General features: G+C 37.9%; 3 protein-coding genes across 3 annotated transcripts; 1 reads left to right on the top strand and 2 right to left on the bottom strand.

The window, feature by feature from the left end:
* LOC146918851 (uncharacterized) lies at positions 1-7,511 on the bottom strand. The gene is made up of 2 exons (XM_085712055.1): positions 3,823-7,511; positions 1-3,527 (listed from the first exon to the last, which is right to left on the bottom strand). The coding sequence occupies exons 1-2, from the start codon at positions 7,302-7,304 to the stop codon at positions 62-64; spliced, it is 6,948 nt and encodes a 2,315-aa protein (XP_085568181.1). The 5' UTR covers positions 7,305-7,511; the 3' UTR covers positions 1-61.
* A 334-nt stretch (positions 7,512-7,845) lies between these two features.
* On the bottom strand, positions 7,846-9,258 carry LOC146918850 (uncharacterized). The gene has a single exon (XM_085710540.1). The coding sequence runs from the start codon at positions 9,256-9,258 to the stop codon at positions 7,846-7,848; it is 1,413 nt and encodes a 470-aa protein (XP_085566666.1).
* A 3,589-nt stretch (positions 9,259-12,847) lies between these two features.
* Positions 12,848-16,729, top strand: LOC146918849 (protein FAR1-RELATED SEQUENCE 5-like). Its single transcript, XM_085712082.1, has 5 exons — positions 12,848-13,301; positions 13,733-15,891; positions 15,995-16,054; positions 16,164-16,328; positions 16,421-16,729. Exons 1-5 carry the CDS (start codon positions 13,217-13,219, stop codon positions 16,475-16,477), a joined length of 2,526 nt encoding a protein of 841 aa, XP_085568208.1. The 5' UTR covers positions 12,848-13,216; the 3' UTR covers positions 16,478-16,729.
* The last annotated feature ends 6,241 nt before the right edge of the window (positions 16,730-22,970 follow it).

Genomic DNA, 22,970 nt, shown 5'->3' with positions numbered 1-22,970 from the left:
TTTTTGGTTTAGGCCGCCCCTTCGGGTTTTCAACCTACCGAGCTGTTCTTTTATATATTTTCTAGACATAGTATTTCTTGACTGCATCAGAATTCACAGGACGGGGTAACTCTTCTCCATCCATATTTGTAAGTATTAAAGCACCACCGGAGAAAGCTCTCTTGACAACATAGGGACCTTCATAGTTAGGTGTCCATTTGCCCCTTGGGTCTGGTTGAAAGGATTTGATACTCTTGACCACAAGGTCTCCTTCTTTAAATTTGCGGGGATGCACCCTCTTGTCAAATGCCTGTTTCATTCTTGACTGATATAGCTGTCCACGACACAAAGCTGTCATACGCTTTTCTTCAATCAAATTCAACTGATCATACCTATCCTGACACCATTCAGCTTCAGACAATTCAGCTTCCTTCAAAACTCTTAAAGATGGGATTTCAACCTCCACCGGGAGTACAGCCTCCATACCATATACCAGGGAGAAAGGGGTTGCCCCTGTCGAAGTACGCACTGAGGTACGATAACCATACAAAGCATAAGGTAACATTTCATGCCAGTCCTTGTAAGTGACCACCATCTTTTGCACAATCTTCTTGATGTTCTTATTTGCAGCTTCAACTGCACCATTCATCTGTGGTCTATAAGGAGAGGAGTTATGATGTTCAATCTTGAAATCCTCGCACAATTCCTTCATCATCTTGTTATTCAGATTGGTACCATTATCTGTGATAATCTTGTTAGGGACACCATATCTGCAGATGATATTGTTCTTGATGAATCGGACCACCACTTGCTTGGTCACATTAGCATAAGATGCCGCTTCAACCCACTTGGTGAAGTAATCAATAGCCACTAGTATGAAACGATGTCCATTGGAAGCTTTTGGTTCAATCCGACCAATCATATCAATGCCCCACATAGAGAAAGGCCACGGGGAGGAGATAACATTGAGCAAAGTTGGCGGGACATGGATCTTATCCGCATAAATCTGACACTTGTGACACTTCTTGGCATGGTGATAACAGTCAGCATGCATCGTTATCCAGTAATAGCCTGCCCTCAACGCCTTCTTAGCCATTGCATAGCCATTAGCGTGAGTCCCGAACGTGCCTTCATGTATCTCATGCATTAACAAATCTGCCTCACGCCGATCTATACATCGGAGCAAAACCTCATCGAAATTCCTTTTGTACAACACATCTCCATTCAAGAAAAAGTTACCAGACAATCTTCTTAGAGTCCTCTTATCTTTGCGAGATGCCCCTGGAGGATACTCTTGCGTCTGAAGGAAAACCTTGATATCGTGGAACCATGGCTTGTCATCAAAGACGGCTTCAGCAGCAAACACATAAGCGGGTCTGTCAAGGAATTTGACGCTGATTAAAGGCACAGTATTGTGATGATTCACTTTGATCATTGAAGATAGAGTAGCTAAAGCATCTGCCATTTGATTCTCTTCACGGGGTACGTGGTTCAATTCTACTTTGTTGAAGAAAGTTAACAAACGTCTGGCATAGTCCCTGTAAGGTATCAAACCAGCATGATGAGTTTCCCACTTTCCTTTGATCTGATTAATCACAAGAGCTGAATCACCATATATCTTGATTCTTTTGATCCTTAAGTCAACGGCTTCCTCGATACCCATAATACAAGCTTCATACTCTGCAATGTTATTTGTGCAATCAAAACGTAACCTTGCAGTGAATGGGATATGATGACCCTTAGGAGCAATGAGGACTGCCCCAATTCCGCTACCATAGACATTAACGGCTCCATCAAATATCAAACCCCAGTCAGACTCAGGATCAGGGCCTTCGCCAAACAATGGTTCATCACAATCTTTCATTTTCAAATGCATGATCTCTTCATCTGGGAAGTCAAACTTGATAGGCTGGTAATCTTCAATCGGTTGATGAGCTAAATGATCAGCGAGGATACTACCTTTGATAGCTTTTTGAGTGCGGTACACAATATCATACTCTGACAACAACATCTGCCAACGAGAAATTCTTCCGTTCAAAACAGGCTTCTCAAAGAGGTACTTGATTGGATCCATTCTAGATATCAACCAAGTAGTGTGATTAATCATGTAGTGGCGGAGACGCCGGGCAGCCCAGACTAAGGCACAACAAGTTTTCTCCAGCGCGGAGTATCGAGTCTCACAATCAGTGAACTTCTTGCTTAAGTAGTAAATTGCATGCTCTTTCTTACCAGTTTCATCCTGCTGACCCAGTACACAACCCATAGAATCTTCCAATACAGTCAAATACATGATCAAAGGCCTTCCGTCTACTGGAGGGACAAGGATTGGAGGTTCTAACAAATACTCCTTGATACTATCAAAGGCTTTTTGGCATTCATCTGTCCACACAATCCCTTGATCCTTGTGAAGCAACTTGAATATCGGCCCACATGTAGCGGTCATCTGAGAAATGAATCGGGATATGTAGTTCAGCCTACCAAGGAAACCTCTAACTTGTTTCTCGGTTTTTGGAGCAGGCATCTCTCTGATAGCTTTGACTTTGTCGGGATCTACTTCAATACCCTTCTGACTAACGATAAAGCCAAGAAGTTTCCCGAATCTGACGCCGAAAGTACACTTATTGGGATTTAGACGGAGCTTATACTTCCTCAACCGCTGAAACATCTTCAATAAATACTCAACATGCTCTTCTTCAGTACTTGACTTGACAATCATATCATCCACATAAACCTCGACCTCTTTGTGCATCATATCATGGAAAATCTTAGTCATGCCCCTTTGGTAAGTGGCACCAGCATTGATCAATCCGAACGGCATCACCTTATAGCAAAAAGCGCCCCATGGCGTGATGAAAGATGTCTTCTCTCTATCTTCAGGAGCCATCTTGATCTGATTATACCCGGAGAAACCATCCATGAAGGAGAACACTTTGCATTTAGCAGTATTATCAACCAATACATCGATGTGAGGTAAAGGGAAATCATCTTTTGGGCTAGCTTTGTTCAAATCTCGGTAATCCACACACATTCTGACTTTACCATCTTTCTTTGGAACAGGTACTATATTAGCTAACCATTGAGGGTATTCAGATGTGATTAGGAAACCGGCGTCAATCTGCTTTCGCACTTCTTCCTTGATCTTGAGGGCCATCTCGGGATGAGATCTTCTCAACTTCTGCTTAACAGGAGGGCACTCGGGTTTCAAAGGCAGGCGATGTTCCACAACTTCGGCATCTATCCCTGGCATATCCTTGTATGACCATGCGAAAATGTCAGCATACTCTCTGAGAAGCTCAATAACTCTTTCCTTAACCGTGGCATCCAACAATGCCCCTATCTTGATTTCTTTCTTGTCTTCCTCTGTACCCAGATTGACAATTTCCATCTCTTCCTGATGAGGTTGAATAGCTTTTCCTTCTCGCTCCAACATCCATCTAATCTCATCAGGAATCTCTTCATCACCTTCTACCATAGCCTCATATACGGGAACCTCAAAGTTGGGAGGAAGCATAGGGTTACTGTGTTCAACGGGCTCATTTATGTTCAGCCTGCATATGATTTATGATTGATTTTAAATGAGTAAATGCAGGACCTTTGAGTTTGATTTTTTAAAAAGAAAAAGAGAAACAACTTTGGTTTTATGTATTACCATTTTTTTCCAGAAAAAGCACTAAAATAAAATAAAGTAAAGTAAAATAAAGGCCGTGATAGAAACGACGATTTCATTAATAACTAAAAGTACTTGAAACAAAACATAAGGCCCTACAAAGTTTCACTTTCGTCTGGGGCAGGACGAAAGGAGTTTTCTTAAAGAAAAAACAAAAACAAAGACAAACATATTACTTAAAGCGAGGTATCACAGAAGGAACATCCACAGCGATCCAATTGCAGCAGACTCCCCCAGGTGTTACGAAGATAGGTGCCACCTCTTCAGATTGATCCTCAATGATCGCATTAGTCTCCGGTGGATCATTGATAAAACCAGCACTGTAAAAAGTACAACCAGCAGGGTTGAATGCCCCAGGCTTGCTATTCGGGAAACCAATTCCCTCCTTGCGTTTGTTCTCGTGCAGCTCCACCAACTGACCCCACGCTTCAGTCTTGCCTTCTTGAATAACCCTCTGAGCGTCCTTCAAAGAAGCCATACTAGTCTCAGCTTTCTTTGCACTCCCTTCAACGGAGAGACCCTGGAATGACGACCCCTCTGAGCTACTACCCCCAATGTAAGAGAAAGCCGACAGATTACTGACCAACAAGGCCGTCTCACCACTTACGGTTATTAACTTTCCATGACTTATAAACTTCAGCTTCTGGTGGAGAGTGGATGTCACTGCCCCAGCATCATGGATCCAAGGCCGGCCAAGGAGGCAACTGAAAGAGGCCTGAATCTCCATAACTTGGAATTTAACTTCAAATTCATGCGGGCCCACTGAGATAGGCAACTTTATTTCCCCAAATACTGACCTTCTAGTTCCGTCAAATGCTCTCACCGTCACCGTGCTGGGCTGCAAGAGAGCTTTTGGATATGAAAGCTGGTCCAAAGTGGACTTAGGCATCACATTTAAAGCGGACCCAGTATCTATCAAGACGTTAGAGAGAGAATCTGATTTGCAGAGGACGGAGATAAGCAATGCCAGATTGTGATTCTTTCCTTCCGCTGGGAGGTCTTCGTCACTGAAGCTCAAATTGTTGCAGGCAGTCACATTCCCCACAATACTTTCAAATTGTCCCAGAGTCACATCGTATTCCACATAGGCTTGATCTAGCACCTTCATCAAGGCATCTCTGTGGGCATCAGAGCTGGATAGGAGAGACATTATAGAGATTTTGGCAGGAGTTTGTAGCAACTGATCCACTACCTTATACTCGCTCCTCTTGATAATTTTCAAGATCTCATCACTATCTTCATAGACAATCTCATTGGGCTGTCTGATAGCTTTACCCTTATCAAGATTTCGCCCCTTCACTGGTTCTTCGGCTGGAGCACTGGCTTCCTTCTGATTAACAACCGGGAACACCCGTCCACTCCTCAAGATCTTGCTATTTTCCGCAATGTTGTCTACATGGACTGACGAATCAAGGGGTACCTTTTTTCCATCTTCCAGAATGGAGTATTCGTAATTATACGGCACAGCTTTTTGAGATGAATAAGGCAACTGTTCCGGCGGGCAGATCACCAGGGGAGTACTGGCTGGCTTGGCACGATTGACCATTATCACAAGTGGCTCCCGAGTCTTGAAAACTGGAGTAACAACACAAACATTCTTATCTTTCTCCTTTCTAGTGACAACAAGTTCTTTCCTGTCCAGTAACCCCTGCACATCGTCCTGGACTTGCTTACACCCGCGAGAATCCACTGAACATACAACACAAGCCTCATGATTATGACTGAAGAGGGTGGCCTCACACATTTTTACATGGATCGGGACCAGAGGAGTCTTGATATCACTTGCATAGAGAACATAGTTGTCTCCTTGAATCATATTGACAGCAGGCCCATGTGGCGGCAGAGGGTTGTTTGGAACAACAGGGTCAGGGTTCGCGAAGGTTAGCTCTTTATCATTGATTAACTTCTGGACCTCTTCTTTAAGGGCGCGACAATGTTCAATATCATGCCCTGGTGCCCCTTGATGGAATTCACAGGTGCGATCGGCACGATACCAGGCTGGTAACGGGTTTTGCATGCGAGGCTGAGGCCTAGTTTGCACCAAATTTCTGGCAAGGAGAGAAGGCAACAAATCCTTGTATGGCATAGGTATGGGAGGGAATTGATTTCTAGGAGGGCGAGGCTGCTGTTGAGTTTGAGGACGTTGTTGTTGTTGAGGTGGTGAGGGTGGTGGAGGATAATATGGGTATGGGTAGAATGGTTGAGGATTGTATGGTTGGTAAGGTTGTTGGTATAATGGTGGATAGTATGGTGGAGGAGCTTGAGGACGTTGTTGTTGTTGAGGTGGGTTTTGTGGGGCTGGCGCTTGTGGTGCGACATTGGCGACATATGGGTAGTTTGGGTACACAGGTTGGGGACCGCCTTGGGCCACCATGCTGACCTCTTGAGTATTCTTCCTTGGGTATCCATTTCCAGACCTCCTATTGCCATTAGACGATCCACTTGATGAACCACCCGAAGGACCACTCGAAGTACCCCCTGGCGAGTTTCCTGACGACCCATCTTCAACAACTAACCGCCCTTCTCGGACCCCTTCTTCGAGACGCATTCCCATAATCACCATGTCATTGAAATTGTTAGGAGCTATGGCAACCATGTTTCGGTAGTAGAACGGATTGAGAGTTCTGAGAAAGATTTTGGTCATCTCTGGGTCTCCTATTGTCGGGACGACCTGTGATGCCAACTCTCTCCACCTCATGGCATATGCCCTAAAGCTTTCCTTGTCTCCTTGACTTTCAGCTCTGAGTTGTTCTCTATCTGGAACCAGGAATCCGTTGTAGTCATATTGCTGAATGAAAGCTAACCCCAAATCTCTGAAAGTATGGATCTTGTCTTTCTCTAGCTTCATATACCACCTTGACGCGGGCTCTGCCAAACTGTCGAGGAAACAGTGAATGAGTAACTTGTCATCTCTAGCATGGGCTGACATCTTTCGAACATACATAGCCAAATGAAGCTTAGGGCAAGTGCTTCCCTTGTACTTCTCAAATTCTGGCAACTTAAACTTGGGTGGTATCACAACATCTGGGACCAAGCAAAGTTCATGGGCCTCTGGACCAACAGCATCTTTTGCACGGAGGGCTTTCACCTCTTGCCACATTTCATCGTATTTCTCACGCAAGTCTTCCACTTCATTATTTCCTGCCACACTACCTGAATGGTAAACCTGTTCATCTTCTTGTTGTGTGACGTGGACATGGGGTCCTGCAGGAGTCACAACAGCCTGAGGAATTGGATGGCCCGGCTGAACAAATGGGGTTGACTGTTGGCCGTAAGGGAACGGCATTTCCGTAGTACCAGGACGGACACCATCATTGGTCATCTGAGGCATGCCCCAAGGATAGCCGGGAGGCATGTAGTATTGGGAAGTAACACCATGAGGACCAGGAGGACGGAAACTCTGGTTGTTCATATCATCAGATGAGAAACCCACCGTGAGAGGCTGTGTAGGCCCAGCAGATGTAACAACAGCAGGTATCGGCTGTGAAGTACCGTTAAGTGCCACAGAAGCGACCACAGTAGGAGCTGGCTCGGAGACCGCTGCTTGTTCTCTCTCAGTCATCAGGACTTCCATCATAAGTGCCATCTTCTCTAATTCTGCCTTGAGATTACTAACATCTGCTCTGAGCTGAACGTTTTCCTGTTCCGCATTTGCCATCTTCTTCTTAATGTAAGCCCTTGTGTGATGGATGCGAGTAGGCTTGTATTGAATTCGTCGGGCCACTTTCAATTACTGCGGCAGAAAAGGAGTGAAGTGTGAGACTTGATTTTGACACTTTTATGAATGCATATGATGCATGATATGCAAGATGCGCAAGTATGCATTTTTCATTTTTATCGAAGGACTTATAGAAGTAATTTTGTAAACATAACAACTTAAACATTACATTAATGATAAAAGTACTACAAGATAATTCCCTTTCTAACAACCAAGCCAAAGGATAAACTTACAAATATAAAATACTACAAGATAAATCCCTTTCTAACAGACTGAGCCAAGGGGTGGACTCCAAAATAGAAAATACTACAAGGTAGTTCCCTTTCTAACAGACTGAGCCAAGGGATAGACTCCAAAATAGAAAATATTACAAGGTAGTTCCCTTTCTAACAGACTGAGCCAAGGGATAGACTCCAAAATTCATAAACAAAAGCTACAATTATAACATAAATAAAAAAAAGCCTGGGAAACTCTCACGCTCCTACTCCTCGCCATCTGGGTGTGTTCCTGCAAAGAAATCCATACGCTCCTTTGTGCTAATGAACGGTGCAAGCCTCTTGCTTAGAGCTTGAATCTGGATATTTTTCTCAATCAGCTGCTCCCCTTGCTTGAGGATGGTACTTTGTTGCAGTTCTATCTCGAGGTCCTTATCTGCTACTTGAGCCATAGCTTTTTCATACTTCCTTTTCCAAGTATCACACACTCGGCTTAGGTCAGCCATTTTCTCCTGATATTTCTCTTGAGTGGCAGGAAGTAAAGGGAAAGGTTGCTCTGGAGTGGTTGATGATAAGCATCTCGGTATAGGGTAAGGCATCTTGTACTTAGCAGCTTCATCAATGATCCATTGGTTATAGGTTGCATAAGTGAGGTCTGACTTCTCTCCCAACTGATTGCTATCCTTCTTATGAATGGTATGCCAAGCCTTCACGAATTGCTCCCTCAAACCCTTGCTGTCGGTATGATAGTGATAGAATATGCTGTCTAGTGCAATGTTGAGGGGCTTTTGCTTCATAGGATACCCGAACTGGCGTCTTGCAAGGATAGGGTTGTAGGTGATCCCCCCATGAATGCCAAGAAGAGGCACGTTACCATACTCTCCACAACGATCAATGATCACTCCAGTATCATAAGCCGGGTTATACCAAACTACATTGTCAGGGGTAAGGGCCATGATTTTTTCAGAGTATTGGGCTTTTTCTTTGGTGAGGTAGGATCGGGGTAGATGTAAGGTATACCACTGATATAACAACGGTGCACAACCAAGGATAGTTCCATCTTGCTTCTCGGTCCTATAGTGAAGGGAATGGTAGATGTCACCAAGAAGGGTAGGGACCGGATTTTTTGCGAGGAAAATGTGGATAGCATTGGCATCAACAAAGCCTTCAACATTGGGAAAGAGCACAAGACCATAGATGAGTAGGGCGAGTATAGACTCAAAAGCGTGGATGTTACCAGCATTAGCACAAGTGTAAGCTTTACCGATCAAGAACCCAGAAGTGAGACCTAAGATCTTCTCTTTTCCTTTAGCAGTGAGGTTAGACGTTACGTCGGTCAATTTGAGGTGAAGAGAGTTTGCAATAGCTTTTGCTTTGGGGGGTTCCTCAAGACCACTGAAAGGTACTTCATTAAGCACGGGTAAACCAACCAGGTAAGCATATTCTTCGAGGGTAGGAATGAGCTGATAATCAGGGAAAGTAAAACTGTGGTAACGGTTATCATAGAATTGAACCAAGGTCTTGAGAACTCCTTCGTCAAACTTCTGGTTGAGAATGTTTAGCAATTTTCCATGACGGCCTCGAAAGCCCACCGGGTCAGAGACGATGACTGCTAACTTCCTCAAGTCTTCCAAATTTTGTTTCTTGAAGCCATACCTCTTAATACTCCTAGTAGCCATATCTACAATGTTTACAAAAACTTGTCTAAGTCCTTCGATTTTTTTGATGAGCAAAAGGTTTATGGATGTATGCATGTATGCATGATTATGCAATGAAAACATAATGAGGTTTAGGGTAAACAATGTTGGAGTCAAGGGATAATAACGCCATTAGGTAAGGACTATGGTTTTCATTTGCACATGTGACAAGGGTTCTACCAAGTTCCCAAATTACAACTACCCTTATGAATTTATCGGTGCGTAGGAATGCTCCTAGTCCAATATCATCCACAAGGAAGTCTAGTTTGAGTGTAGTATCGCGTGACGACTAAAGTCAAGAATGCTCTTGGTTCAGTCTCCGCACTACGTCCTAAAAAGAGGCCAAGTGGGGTTAAGGGTTACTAAGGTCCACGGCTTCACCGGACACTCACATTGAAAGTAATAACGTCAACACGAATGCTCATGTTAACAAGACTACTACCTTCCGTGAGGCCTCCGCCGAGTAGGGTTATCACTTGTAAACATGGTCCAAGAATGCTCTTGGCATGTCACTATGATTTTACCCCGTCCTAAATCCTATATTTCACTCAAGTCCGGGTATAGGACTTTGTCTCACCACTCACGTATAAATATTTACAAAGTATATACAAATGATAAAGCAAAAGCAATGAAGAAAGAAAGGTGGGCTAAACCCGCGTAGGATCCCCAGTGAAGTCGCCATTTTTGTAGACCAAGATTTTCGGGTGTCAAGCCATTAATTGGACTTGAACCTTCAATCTACTGGACTTGCTCGATTTTATTCTTGGGAAGGGAAAAAGAGATTGAAAAACCCTTTTTGGATCCGGGGGTTGGTTACGATTCGGGAAGGTGTTAGGCACCCGCGTCGTTCACGGTACTCCGTAAGAACCTCTTTCTAACTTTATTTTTATTTGAAAATTTGTTGTTAAAAGTTGAAGTGAAAGAATGGAGGGAGAAGAAGTAGGAGTTTTGGTTATTTTTATTTGATTGATTTGAAAGGATTAAAGCCTCTGCCTACGTACCCTTAAAAGGGATCAAAACCACCGTAGTTCACTCTTATAAAAAATATTTTTGTGGGTTAGGTTGATTTTAATTATTTTTGAAAAAAAGGTTTTCAAGAAGGAGATTGAGGGGCCTCAAGGCACTAGAAATAAAAATAGAAGTGAGGTTGTTTCATTTTATTTAAGAAATTGAGTCTAAGTTTAATTAAAGTTCAATTAGAATTTTGATTAAGAAAATAAAGGGAAAATCACTTGGATTTGGATCCAAGGTTTATTATGAAAATAATTTGACTTTTGTTTATTTAATTTTGAGATAAAAGTGATTTTCCTAACTAACGGAAAGTTAACGTAACGATGCAAAAAGTAAAGCAAGCATGAATAAAATGGTGTAGTGTCGGTGCTTGTGTCGGTGTGTGCAATTACTAAGCTATTACATACCATTCCTAAATGCAAAGCCCACAACAAATTACATCATTCCCCTAATTATACACACTAATAATTATGGGGCTTTGCAATAGGAAACAATGAATAAATACCAAAATTTAAAGCAAAGCATGATTAAATGATATATAGAGAACGTTAAAAGCATCAAGTATTAAAACGCAATGCAATGATAATGCACAAAATAAAGCAAGATGCACATGTAAAAAACAAAATGCATAAGACATTAGAAAGAATGCATGACATGAAGTTTTAAAAGCCAAGAACACAAAAGGATAAAATATGGAAATCAAAGTTTTAAAATAGATGAGACAATATTAAATAAAATGCATGAGACAAATTTAGAATATGAAATTATGGAATATAGTGAAAATACTAACATCAACAGCAAAAATCAGCAAATAAAAACTATAAAATAAACACACATATTTTTTAGGAGTTTTTTGGAGAAGTTTTGAATGAAACAGGGGTGTAAGTAACACAACAGAGGGGTTTCAGTAGTAAAAAAGTAGAGAAAAATAAAGCTGGGCCTTCACTCTGATCCACTGGCAGGGGATTTGATCCTGGCCTTTGGATTGTTTGATCACAAGGCTGAAAAATGAACGTGTACAGCAAGCAAATGACAAGTAAAACCACAGAATGTATGGTGTGTTTCAGGAACCGTCAGATCCATCAGAAAGATAGATCTGACGGTCCACAACAAAGGAACACGCATCAAACACATGAAAGCACACAGTAATAAAGTGAACAGGAGCCATTGGATTAAAGGGAGATGCAGATCTAAAGGTTTAGGAAAGGAGAAGAAGAACCAAAGAAGAACCGGTTTGGTTCAGGTGAACCAAACCGGTTCACCAACGTTATAAAAGGCCATAAGGCCGGTTTTCCTTCACTTTTCTTTCTTTCCCTCTCTCTAACCTTAAATCTAGTGAGAGAAGCTCTCACTTCTCTCTAGAATAGAGTCATCGGAGAAGACAACCGGAGAAACTCCGGTGCGGTGGCCGGCCACCCTAGGGTGGCGGCGCCGCCGCCGGAGTTATGCTTTTCTGTTTTTTTTCAAATTTTTTTTTAGAATCCGGTTGTTCTTCCTCCCCTTAATCCATTTTCGAAATTATTTTTAAAAAGGGGTGAGAGATTTGAGCTAGATCTACACTTGTTTGAAATTTTTCACTTCTTTTCCTTTTTTTAAAAAACGGATCTATGCATCCTTTTGTATAATGAAGATGAAAACGAGTTTGTATTTCAAACGAGAGGAAGAACGAAGTGTAGATCTATGTTCTTTTTCCTTTTTTAAGTTGTTTTGGAACAAAAAACTCATACAACAATTTATGAACATCATGAACTCAAGCATGGCAGCATAGATCGAAAAAAGAAAAGTGAAAGAGTTACCCTTAGTTTCGGTTGGAAGAGAAATGATAAAGAATTCAAGCTGCTGCTCCAATCCTTTTCCAATCCGATCCAATTTGTTGCTATTGTTGAGAATTCGAAACTGTCTTGTTGAAGGAAAACGAGAATATGTTGTTGTTGAACGAAATCGAAGCTGTTGTTGTTGTTCTTGGTATGAGATCCGAAAATTAGAGTAGAAAAAGTGTTAGATTCATGATTCTGGAAAAAATTAGGGTTTATGTGTTCTTCATGTTCTTCATGAAGTTCATATGATTTTTGGTATTTGATTCGGATTTGGGAAGAAAGAGGAATGGAATAGTGTTTGTAATAACTGCTGCTGACTTTTCTGACTGATTCCACAGGTGCAGTAAATGCAGGCCTTAAATACTGCTAAAAATTAGGGTTTCTGACTCTGGTAAAAAAGACTATAAAGCCCCTATGTCTCTGATGAAAAAATGCCAGCACAACAAAAACGAAAATTGGGGACCAAGTTTCAATATTGGCCAATGACAGACTGACACTTGGACAAGACTAAAGGACCAAAATGAAATAAGAATAATAATAAAAGAAAAAGAAAAATAAAAGGATGGTGAGTTTTGACTCACGTGACTAAAAGAACTAAATTTTAGTAAAAATTGTAATACAAATAATAATAATAATAATAATAATAATAATAATAATAAAAACTAAAGACTTTATCTTAAATGAGGTATTTTAAAAGGACAAAACTTATGCACAGTGCTATAAGTGCAGTTTTTGCTGTTCCCCAATCAAAATATGACACCTGTATTAAATTTCCACATCATTTAAGTTAACCCCTTAATAGTTAACGTCCGTTTTCTCTCCCCTGTTTCGTGCCTTCCTAATTTCTCTCCCTCCATCAGTTTCGTGCCTTAGTGTTTGGCGCTTCAAGAAACTGTCAATTCAAAACCATCTTCTTTTCATGTACCCATGAACAATCAGTGACATTAAACCTTGTTCTTGCACACGCAACGTTCCTCTTCCCTCTGTTTCTCTAATTCTTGCACCCATCTTTTATCTCTTTGAAGCCACCAATTCCAAATCCTCTTTGTTTCATGTATCCATGAACAATTGCTTCAGACCATTGTTTTTTTAGTTCAAGAAGGTACTCCAAGATGGAAAATTCAAATTTCACTGCAAGCAATGTCAATGAACCATTAGGGAGTGGCGATAAACCTCCAGTAAATATGAATTCTAATGGTATGTATTTTTCTATTTAAATTATATTCAATGTTTTTAAATATTTTTAGGAGAAGATACTTAGAAATTGATCGATAGGAGTTGGTCAGTAGGTTAGAGATGGTACAAATTGATAACATAATAAAGCATTGTTCTAGTTATAGTTGTTTATGTTGGTACTGTCATAGAATAACACACACTACAAGAAAACAAAGGGTTCATAGAGACATAACTACACCTTTAATAATAACACTATAATTGTAATTTATAACAACGTTTAAATTCATAATAATAGTAACATTGAAGCTTTATCTACCAAACTAGAAAAAAACCTATGTTCATGTTAAATGTTTACGTATTGCTTTTTCTTATAATATGTTTACCGATTGCTTGTTTATAATAGATTGAGCTGATGATTTAACCATTAAATTTATATATTTTCTTATTCACAGTTAAAGGGAATGATAATCTTGAGCATGAACTAACTGAAGAAGATATAATCCCATATGTTGGCATGGAGTTTGATACCGAAGACCATGCATATAGATTTTATAATTTATATGCTGGCTTTGTTGGTTTTAGCATTAGAAAAGATTGGAGAAACAAAAGCAAATTAGATAATGAAACTGTGATGTCTCGAAAGTTTGTTTGTTTTAAAGAAGGTTTTAAGAGGATCAAAGAATATGATGAAAAAGTGTCTCGTAAGGATATCAGAACTGGATGTTTAGCACATGTTGTCATTAGTCGGGAATCAAGTGGAAAATATGTTGTTACATCTTTCAGAAAAGACCATAATCATGAGCTTGCATCCCCTAGAAGTAAGCATAAATTACCATCACAAAGGAGGGTTTCTGCTGCTCAAGCAGCTGAGGTAGAAATGGCAAATCGATCTGGTATACGTCAAAAATTGATTTTTGAGTTTATGAGTCAACACGTTGGAGGGAGGGAGAATGTTGGTTGCACTTCTAAAGATATTAGCAATCATTTAACTGCCAAGAGGATGAAGGAAATGAAGGAAGGTGAAGCATATACTTTGCTTCATTATTTTAAAGCAAAGCAAACAGAGAATCAATCATTCTTTTATGATATTCAACTTGATGTTGATAATCAAATCACAAACATTTTCTGGGCAGATGCTAAAATGGTTTTGGATTATGTTTATTTTGGGGATGTAGTATGTTTTGATACAACATACCGCACTAATAAGAATCTACGACCATTTGCTCCTTTTATTGGATTCAACCATCATAGAGAAAGTGTGATATTTGGTGCAGCATTGTTATACGATGAAACTGCAGCATCATTTGAGTGGTTGTTTAAAACTTTTCTTAAGGCAATGTGTGGAAAAATGCCGAAGACAATTTTCACAGATCAAGATGCTGCCATGGCAAAAGCAATTTCAGAGGTTTTTCCTGAAAGTGAAACATATCATCGTTTATGCTTGTGGCATTTATTTCAGAATGCACTTAAGAATCTTAATCATGCCTTTCAGAGATCAGATTCTTTTGCTATGGATTTGAGAAGTTGCATTTATGATTTTGAATATGAGGATGACTTTCTTGCAGCTTGGAATTCGTTACTTGAAAAGCACGACCTTCACCAAAATAAATGGATGCAAGATCTCTATAAGAAAAAAGAAAAATGGGCTTTAGTATATGGGCGAAACACATTTTCAGCTGGTGCTACAACAACACAATTAAGTGAGAGCTTCAATGGTCGTTTACGACTTTACATGAAGTCCACTTATAATGTGTTAGAATTTTTCACACACTTAGAAAGATTGATAAATGACATGCGTTATAAGGAGATAGAGTCTAAATATGAAATGAGCCAGAAGATGCCTGCATTGAATATGGATATCATGTTACTCAAAACTGCTAGAGATATCTACACACCAGTTATCTTTTCTCTAGTTCGTGGAGAATATGAAAAGTCTTGTAATCTTCTTTTGAACAACTGCTCTAAAAACTTGCAATTATATGAATATGTAGTAAGTTTTTTCAGGGACATGAGGCAGCATAAAGTTACCTTTAACTCTGAAGATCAAAGTGTTGAGTGCAGTTGTCGACTTTTTCAATTCATTGGAATCCTTTGTTGTCATGCTCTTCGAGTACTTAATCATCAAAATATAATAGTTATTCCCCAAAAGTACATATTGAAGAGGTGGACTAAACAAGCTCGGAGTGGATGTGTGCTAGACAGTAAGGGACAAATTATCAAAGAAGATCCAAAGATAGTTGTGGCAAATCGCTTCAAAGATCTATGTCGCACTGCAGTAGGAATATCAAGCAAGGCTGCTGAAGATGGAGATGCTTCAGCAGTTTTAGCAAGAAAATTGATGGAAGCTAGCATTGAAGTTGATAAAATCTTAAGCAAAAGATCTTCCACATCAACAACAAATCTTGGTGAGGTAAATAGTCGAACCAATGAGATAGTAACAGATGATATTGCCACTGTATCAAAAGCCATGGGTATAAAAAAGAAGGATGGTAAATCACGCATAAAAGGCAGGCCTAAGAGTTGTGTGGAGAAAAAATACAAAAGAAGCAAAGGCACTCACAAGCGTAGTCATGTGACACAAAATTATTCAACCATCATGTCAATTATGCAGGTACTACATAATAGTAACTCATATTTCTTTGTTTGAGTATAAATTATTTTGTTCAATACTTTATCTATTAAATTAAATATGTTTTTGATTGTTGTATGTGCAGAATTTTCCATTTTCACATACATATCAAGATCTAGAAGCAGCTAGTATTAGTACATCACAGGTTGGATTATTCATCACACAATTTATTTTTCTTTTTTGTACTTGCAGATTTTTTTTTTTTGTTCAGCTTTATATGTGTGTCATACTCATCATATCCCCTTCAAATGTAGGCTAATGACATGAATAACGAAAATGGAGAACACGGGGAAGAATTTGGTCATTCTACCGATGCTTATCATGGACAAGAGCATCTGAGTCAAAGTCGCATGCTTAACTCAACAAATGTAGAGCCTCAGGCACCATCTGCTGAGTTTCAATTTCAACCAAGTCCTTTGGTATTTTAAGCACTCAATGCTTTATCACTAATGTTGTCAACACTCATTACAAGCAAATTTTTTTAATCATGGTATATTTTTTGTTGGTGTAGGAATTTAGCTTACATGATGGCTTGTCTTCATGGGGTGGAAACAAGGAGACCAATTGATATGGTTCTTCACGCTAATCCGAAGATTGGAAGATGTTTGACTACATATTACATATATTTGTTTTTTTCTGTATCCATTGAGACTTAGATACTGTCTTATTATTATTATTATTATTATTATTTACGTGCATTGAAAAGAGTTTTGTACCAATTAATTTTTTATTTAGCATTTGAGACCATTGTTTAGTAGGGAAAGGTATACTAGTGCATAATATTATTAGTAATGAAATTGGTTTGACATTAAGAAAGGCAGCAACAATCATAACCATTCCATTTAATTTGCTTGTTTTCCATTGGTTTATTTTGATATCAATGGGACATAAATCACACAAAATTACACACACTAACTATCTAGCAGAGAAAGAACAGAGAAGAAGAGATTTTACAACATTATATTTTCATTCACAACATTGATACTACACAATGGTTGCTTCATGCCTTTTTATAAGCTTAGTTTCTTAATACACCAGCTAAATAAAATTCTTAAATATGAGTTAAATAAGAAGGTGATGCAGCTGTACTAAGAATGCAGCTCTGCTACGATCAGGTAGCGGGTCGAAACTCCAAAAAATAAGACCCTCCAAACCCCAAGTACAACCTCGAATCGCTACTGACCCCATACCATTAGTGGTGATTGAGACTCCCACAAATTCTCCGCTGTAGAAAGAAAAGAAAAAGACGATCATCAACACATTCAAACTACAAAAGGAATTGGCTGCAGACTGATGAAGAAAATGCAGAAAAACAGTCTAAAGTTGCTTCCTTGCCTTAAAAATGCAGCCTACAATACACAACTAGCAGAAAGTTTCACTGCCAACCCCAATAACAGTGTGATTACTATGAATTTTAGTGCACCTTATTAATATGATTTTTCTTTTGCAAAAACAAAATTGAGACATTGATTTTTTTATTTCAATTGAGCTTTAGAATGATGGATATATATGGATATGCAATGCGTTCTCCTCATCATGAACCAAGCACGTGCTCTTTAGTCATAGGGGTTAAAATTTTCTTTCTTTGTTTGTTAGCCTTTTATTTATTATTTCATTTTTTATTTATCAATATTATAATCGTATGTGCCCATATGCCATGCTATTCAGGTTTCAGATTTCATGTTCTTTGTTATTTTTCTTGACTTCTTTTGATAAAATCATTGGTTGTAGTGAGAGCATTCTGAACCTTTTAAATAGTTTCTTGCTATGTAGTTTGGTTCATAAATACAATCAACTTATTTTCCCTTTCCCTGGAGTGATGTGCAACAACCAAATCATTGTTTAAGTATTTAAAAGAATGGATGTGCAACACTTAATTGATTCGAGCAATATGAGAATATATTGAGCTTTACGTCTGCGGACAAATTAAATGTAAGCACACATGTCGTTGTCCTGTCAGATACCGGAATACATTGTACACCAACATCGACACGTGTTATACACCAACGTGTGTTGAAAGCCAGACACTTCTTCAATCGAAAGTGTCGGTGCCACATACCTTATATATGCATCAACCGAGTGTTTTCACAACATTTTGAAAAGGATCACATTTTCAAAAGAAAAATAAATAAAAATCATTCCCAAAACTCAGTTCTCAAAGAGTTAGTTTCATGAATCCTCTCTAATACTTCGAAGCTTAAATGAGACATGTGTGTTGTAAGGAAAATTTGAAGAAGAATCATAAAAAGATGCTAACTAAACTTCAGAACACTTTAATGGAGCATAACCAAGTCTGCATTCTTTGTATCACACAAAATCTGAAATTTTTTTTATTCATAGTTTCTAAATTTTCAAATCCAAAGACAATTCCACTTCTTCAACTCCACTCACAATATAACTTCCCTTTAAAGATGCAAAACTTTCAACAATTGAATACCCTTTAAGTTTCAATTTTCTTCATGAACGATTTCTTAATGATCTCATAAGTAGGTTAAGAAAAAAAGTAAAGGTTGCACCACGAACACCTTCTTCTTCTTCTAGAAACTGGAATTGCTGATTTCTACTTAATTTCACTAATTTTTAATGGTATCTAAAATAGAAAGTTTTGGAATTGCTAATTTCGCGAAACTGATGGAGGGAGAGAAATTAGGAAGGCACGAAACAGGGGAGAGAAAACGGACGTTAACTATTAAGGGGTTAACTTAAATGATGTGGAAATTTAATACAGGTGTCATATTTTGATTGGGGAACAGCAAAAACTGCACTTATAGCACTGTGCATAAGTTTTGTCCATTTTAAAATACCTCTCTGCCGAAATTTTGACTAAAATATCTAAAATAACGCGGCGTTTTAATGTGCGAAAAAAGAAAAAAAGAAAGAAAAAAAAAAAAACTTTTTAAAGCGGTTTAAACACGGACAAAGAGGAAAATTTGAATTAAAAACTTTAGAGGAAATTAAAATATAAGTAAGACGTTAAATACTTAAAAAGAGCGCGTAAAATATTTTTTTTTAAAAAAACTGGCGCGCAAAGAAATAATTACACGAAACTTGGACAAAAAGAAATTCACTTGGAACTGTAAAATAAAGCTTCAAAAACAAGTTTAAAAGACGACTAAATGACTTTAAATAATTAAAACGAGAAAAGAGTTTGACATTTTAAAATACGACTAAAAAGAAATGACTGGTCCAAAATTGGAGTATGACACACCTAAGGCCAGTTCAAAACAGAAACGGGTGAAAAAGACGCAAGAACACGAAACAGGGGAATGCTGTCACTATTACATCGTACTACGATGGAATGCATCGTACTACGATGGGATACACTGAAAAAGTCTTGTTTGCTGCTGGAAAAATCGTAGTACGATTTCCCAGCATCGTACTACGATGGAACATGGACAGTTCTACGGAAACAGACCAGTTTTCACTCCAAAAACCCCAATTTCATCAACCCAAACCCCAAATTTGATCTCATAATCACCCAAATTGTTTTAGAAACATGTTTACAGGTTTATTAGACAACATAGGGGATAAAACAACATATAATCATGCAATTCAACAACAAGTTTCATCATAATTCATCATCTAACATAACTTCTCAAACCCTAAAAACCAAGAACAACAAATTCATCAATTTTCAAATTATATACCATGATTATTGAAAGGAATCCCACCCTTACCTTATCTCAGCAAATTCTACAGCAAAAACGATTGGATTCTCTCTTCCTAGCTCTTCTCCTAGCTTTCTCTTGGTTCTTCTCCTTTTTCTCTCCAAAAACCAGTTTTTCTATTGTTTGTACGTGAAACTGTTTCTCTCTGCTTCTCTTTCTTTTTCTCCCAAAAATATAACTTCTTTCTTTTCATTTAACTCCCACTAAACTCTCATAATTACTAATTAACTCCCATTAACCAAAATATTAATATTTTACTCCTATTTTTATTTCTCCTAATATTTCCACAAATAATAAAGCCATATTCATTTAAATAATATACAACACATCAAATACCAAATAAATCATATAAAATTATATAAAACACTCAAACATCCACTAAAAATAATAGAATAAAAATGGGGCGTTACAGTATGAGTCGTTCATGATGTCGTCTAAGTTGCTGGAAGTTGAGTCCATTGCATACTCATATAAGTTGGTTGAGGGCTTGATGCCCTGGAATGCTTAGTCATTCACATGATAGGTGAGGGCTTGATGCCCTGGAGCTTTTGCTCACTATGTTGGGGGCTTGATGCCCTGAAGAGCCTAATTACGCTCATATAAGTTGGTTGGGAGCTTGATGCTCTGTATTGGTACCAAATGCATTTGCATATCAAGAGGTTCATGATGTTTAAGTTGTCAAGATGTTGTCGAGTTGATAGAGTTGCATGGTCAAGGATGAGTTGTGTCGTCAAGTTGAGTGTTAAGTTGATTATGATTTGTGATGAGGATTAGTAATGGTATTGATGATTGTATTTGTTATGTAATGAAAAATTATGCTAATTGTTAATTGTTGATATGTTATTAATGTTTAAGTTGTTAAATGCATTTTATTGGATTATATGCTTAATGTATTGATTATGAAATCTCACCCCTTCTGCGTATATGTTGCCTCGACCGTGGGTAATGTGCAGGTAATAAAGATTAGAGGCGTTCATGAGTGGACTCTCAGTTGGTGTCTAGGTGCTCTGATACGTAACGGGATGGGGGCTTGCTTTTACTTCTATTCCTTACGTGTCTCTTTTATGAACTAATTTATGAGATTTTTCAATAAGGCCTGCGTGCCAAGACTTTTAAATGTTGAACTATTTTCCGCTGCAATAGTTAAGATTTTTCATGATGTTGAATTTGAAGGATAATTATTATTATCCATTTTATGATTTAATTGAAGTATGTGACATTCCGTTGTGATCAAAATACTCTGATTTTTAAATGAAATTTTCATGTTGGGAAAACGGGGTGTTACAACATGTAGTAGTTTGCCTTATACCATAAAAGGACAGCCACATATTAATGTCAAGGGTCTGAAAATTTGCATAGTGAATTGAGAGACCAATTTCCAACTAGGGTTAGCAGTCACTAGAGTTCTCACTCCATCCCATCTTCCTCATAGACGAGCATGGGTGTTTATTCTTAGCGATTTAGAGTTATGATTACTTTGGTTCAAGCTTACCTTTTTCCTTGTTGGAATGTAATCTATTCTTAACTTTTTATTATCTATCAATTTAAATTTTTCATGTTTTCATTTATGTTTCATTTCATCTTCGTGATTAAGCCTATAATAAGCTAAACCCTTTATATTGTAGTTTAGACATGATGAGGTTATGATATTCTTCGCTTAAGATTTATAGAACTGTGGCATCATGCTTCTTTCAAACAAACTTTTTTAATGCCAAGTTTTTGAAAGTAAACCTTGATCACTTTTATTTTTATTGTCAAGTTCCCTAAGACCGACATGAGATGGAAATGAAAAAGGTTTGTTTGATATGAATTACGTCCCTAAGTACTAAAAGGAGATGGGAACAAGAGACGACTTGAAAAAGATCTCGGAAAAGCATATAAATACACCAAGATATATATAGGATTCTTGTCATAGGCCACAACTCAGCCTCTTTTCAGATGCAGAGTTACTGATGAACAACCTAGCAATCTCGCATGTTAAGTATTGTGATTGTACCCCTGTGAAGGCGTGCCTTCCCATGTTTAACATGATAGTTGTGTCGACAGACCCCAAAGACCATCAGATTGTCAGGAAGCCATAAAAGATATAGGTATGTATATCACAGCTAAGCTCTGTCATAACTGATATATTGTTTAAAAGTCTTTTTAAATGTTTTCATAAACTGTTATCTTTATTTTATTGTCGTGACACTTATGATTTATTTTATTTCCTTGCAAACAAGTTTATTACTGGAAAGCTATAGGAAGCTATATCGCCCCAGTCCCTGTATGATCGATATTTTCTTATATTATAACTTAGTGTATACCTACACTTAGTCTAAATCCTAGAAATACTTAAGAGTATTTGGGAGACACCAATTGGTAATGATGGAGATGGTAAGAGAAGAGATGAAAATGTGATATGTGATTAGGTGTCAGAGTCTATGTTACTATCATAAACCTCAAATAAATCAAGAGAAATGATATTTGTACATTCATTTTGTGACAACTTTTAGACAACTTTCTCTCTCATACTCACATTATATTCTTACTCTCTCTCTTTCTTTTTCTCTCTCCATTGTTTTTGACCAATGAAAAGAGAGAAAAAGAAGGTTGTCAAATAGGTTGTACCAAATGGTTGTTCAAATATCATTGCTCATAAATCAATCACATATGATTGATGAGCATTTAAAATCAAAAATGGAATAAATTTGAGGGCAAAAATAGCTCCCAAGAAAAACTATGGGCAAAATAGTACATTTGAGAAACTTAAAGGGTCAAAAAAGTGTAATCAAGCCAATAACATAATTGTGTATGGTTTGTAAGTTTTATTATTTTGGTGGTGATATATTTTGGTACTTTTTGTAAGTTATATATTGTACATAATATTCCTTTTACCATACAATAACCGTCAAATTTGTAAAAAGTTGACACTTTCGATTTCAATGTAACTATATTTGTTAATTGTACCATGTTAATTTTTTGGCTGAGGAGATGCAATTTAATGTTATAGAGACATCACTATTAAATTTTTTGTTTTTTGTTTTACGGGTGCATCACAATCAAGTTATTACCTCTAAATCTTAAGTTATTACCTCTACAATAATACAAATACACGAATAATAAATTAAGTTAATTTGATAAAAATAAAATTGTTATTCTCTTTTCTTCATTTTTAAACACCATAATACTAAACAAGAAAAAAATCACTGGTATGGTAAGGCGGATTATTTGAAGACCAAATCGGGAGAAAATAAAAAGGAAATAAAAATAATAACCATGTGGATTAGAATCTGACCGTGTGGAGGAATAAAATATCTAGAAGCACTATTTGTTTTTGTTGAAGGGTCTAGAATCACTATTTGAATATTGAAATGTGTTTTTCCTTTTGTACACGTAATTATAATATAATGT

Source organism: Medicago sativa, chromosome 5, assembly GCF_051527215.1.
Source record: "Medicago sativa cultivar Bolivia chromosome 5, Bolivia_mono, whole genome shotgun sequence".
NCBI lineage: Eukaryota > Viridiplantae > Streptophyta > Magnoliopsida > Fabales > Fabaceae > Medicago > Medicago sativa.
This window is presented reverse-complemented; position numbering and strand designations above follow the sequence as displayed.

Coding starts and splice junctions, on each gene's coding strand:
- LOC146918850 (XM_085710540.1), bottom strand. CDS start 9,258: ATGGCTACTAGGAGTATTAAGAGGTATGGCTTCAAGAAACAAAATTTG.
- LOC146918849 (XM_085712082.1), top strand. CDS start 13,217: ATGGAAAATTCAAATTTCACTGCAAGCAATGTCAATGAACCATTAGGG. Junction 13,302..13,732: donor AGTAAATATGAATTCTAATG/GTATGTATTTTT, acceptor TCTTATTCACAG/TTAAAGGGAATGATAATCTT. Junction 15,892..15,994: donor CCATCATGTCAATTATGCAG/GTACTACATAAT, acceptor TTGTATGTGCAG/AATTTTCCATTTTCACATAC.
- LOC146918851 (XM_085712055.1), bottom strand. CDS start 7,304: ATGGCAAATGCGGAACAGGAAAACGTTCAGCTCAGAGCAGATGTTAGT. Junction 3,528..3,822: donor TCTGTGATACCTCGCTTTAA/GTAATATGTTTG, acceptor AATCATATGCAG/GCTGAACATAAATGAGCCCG.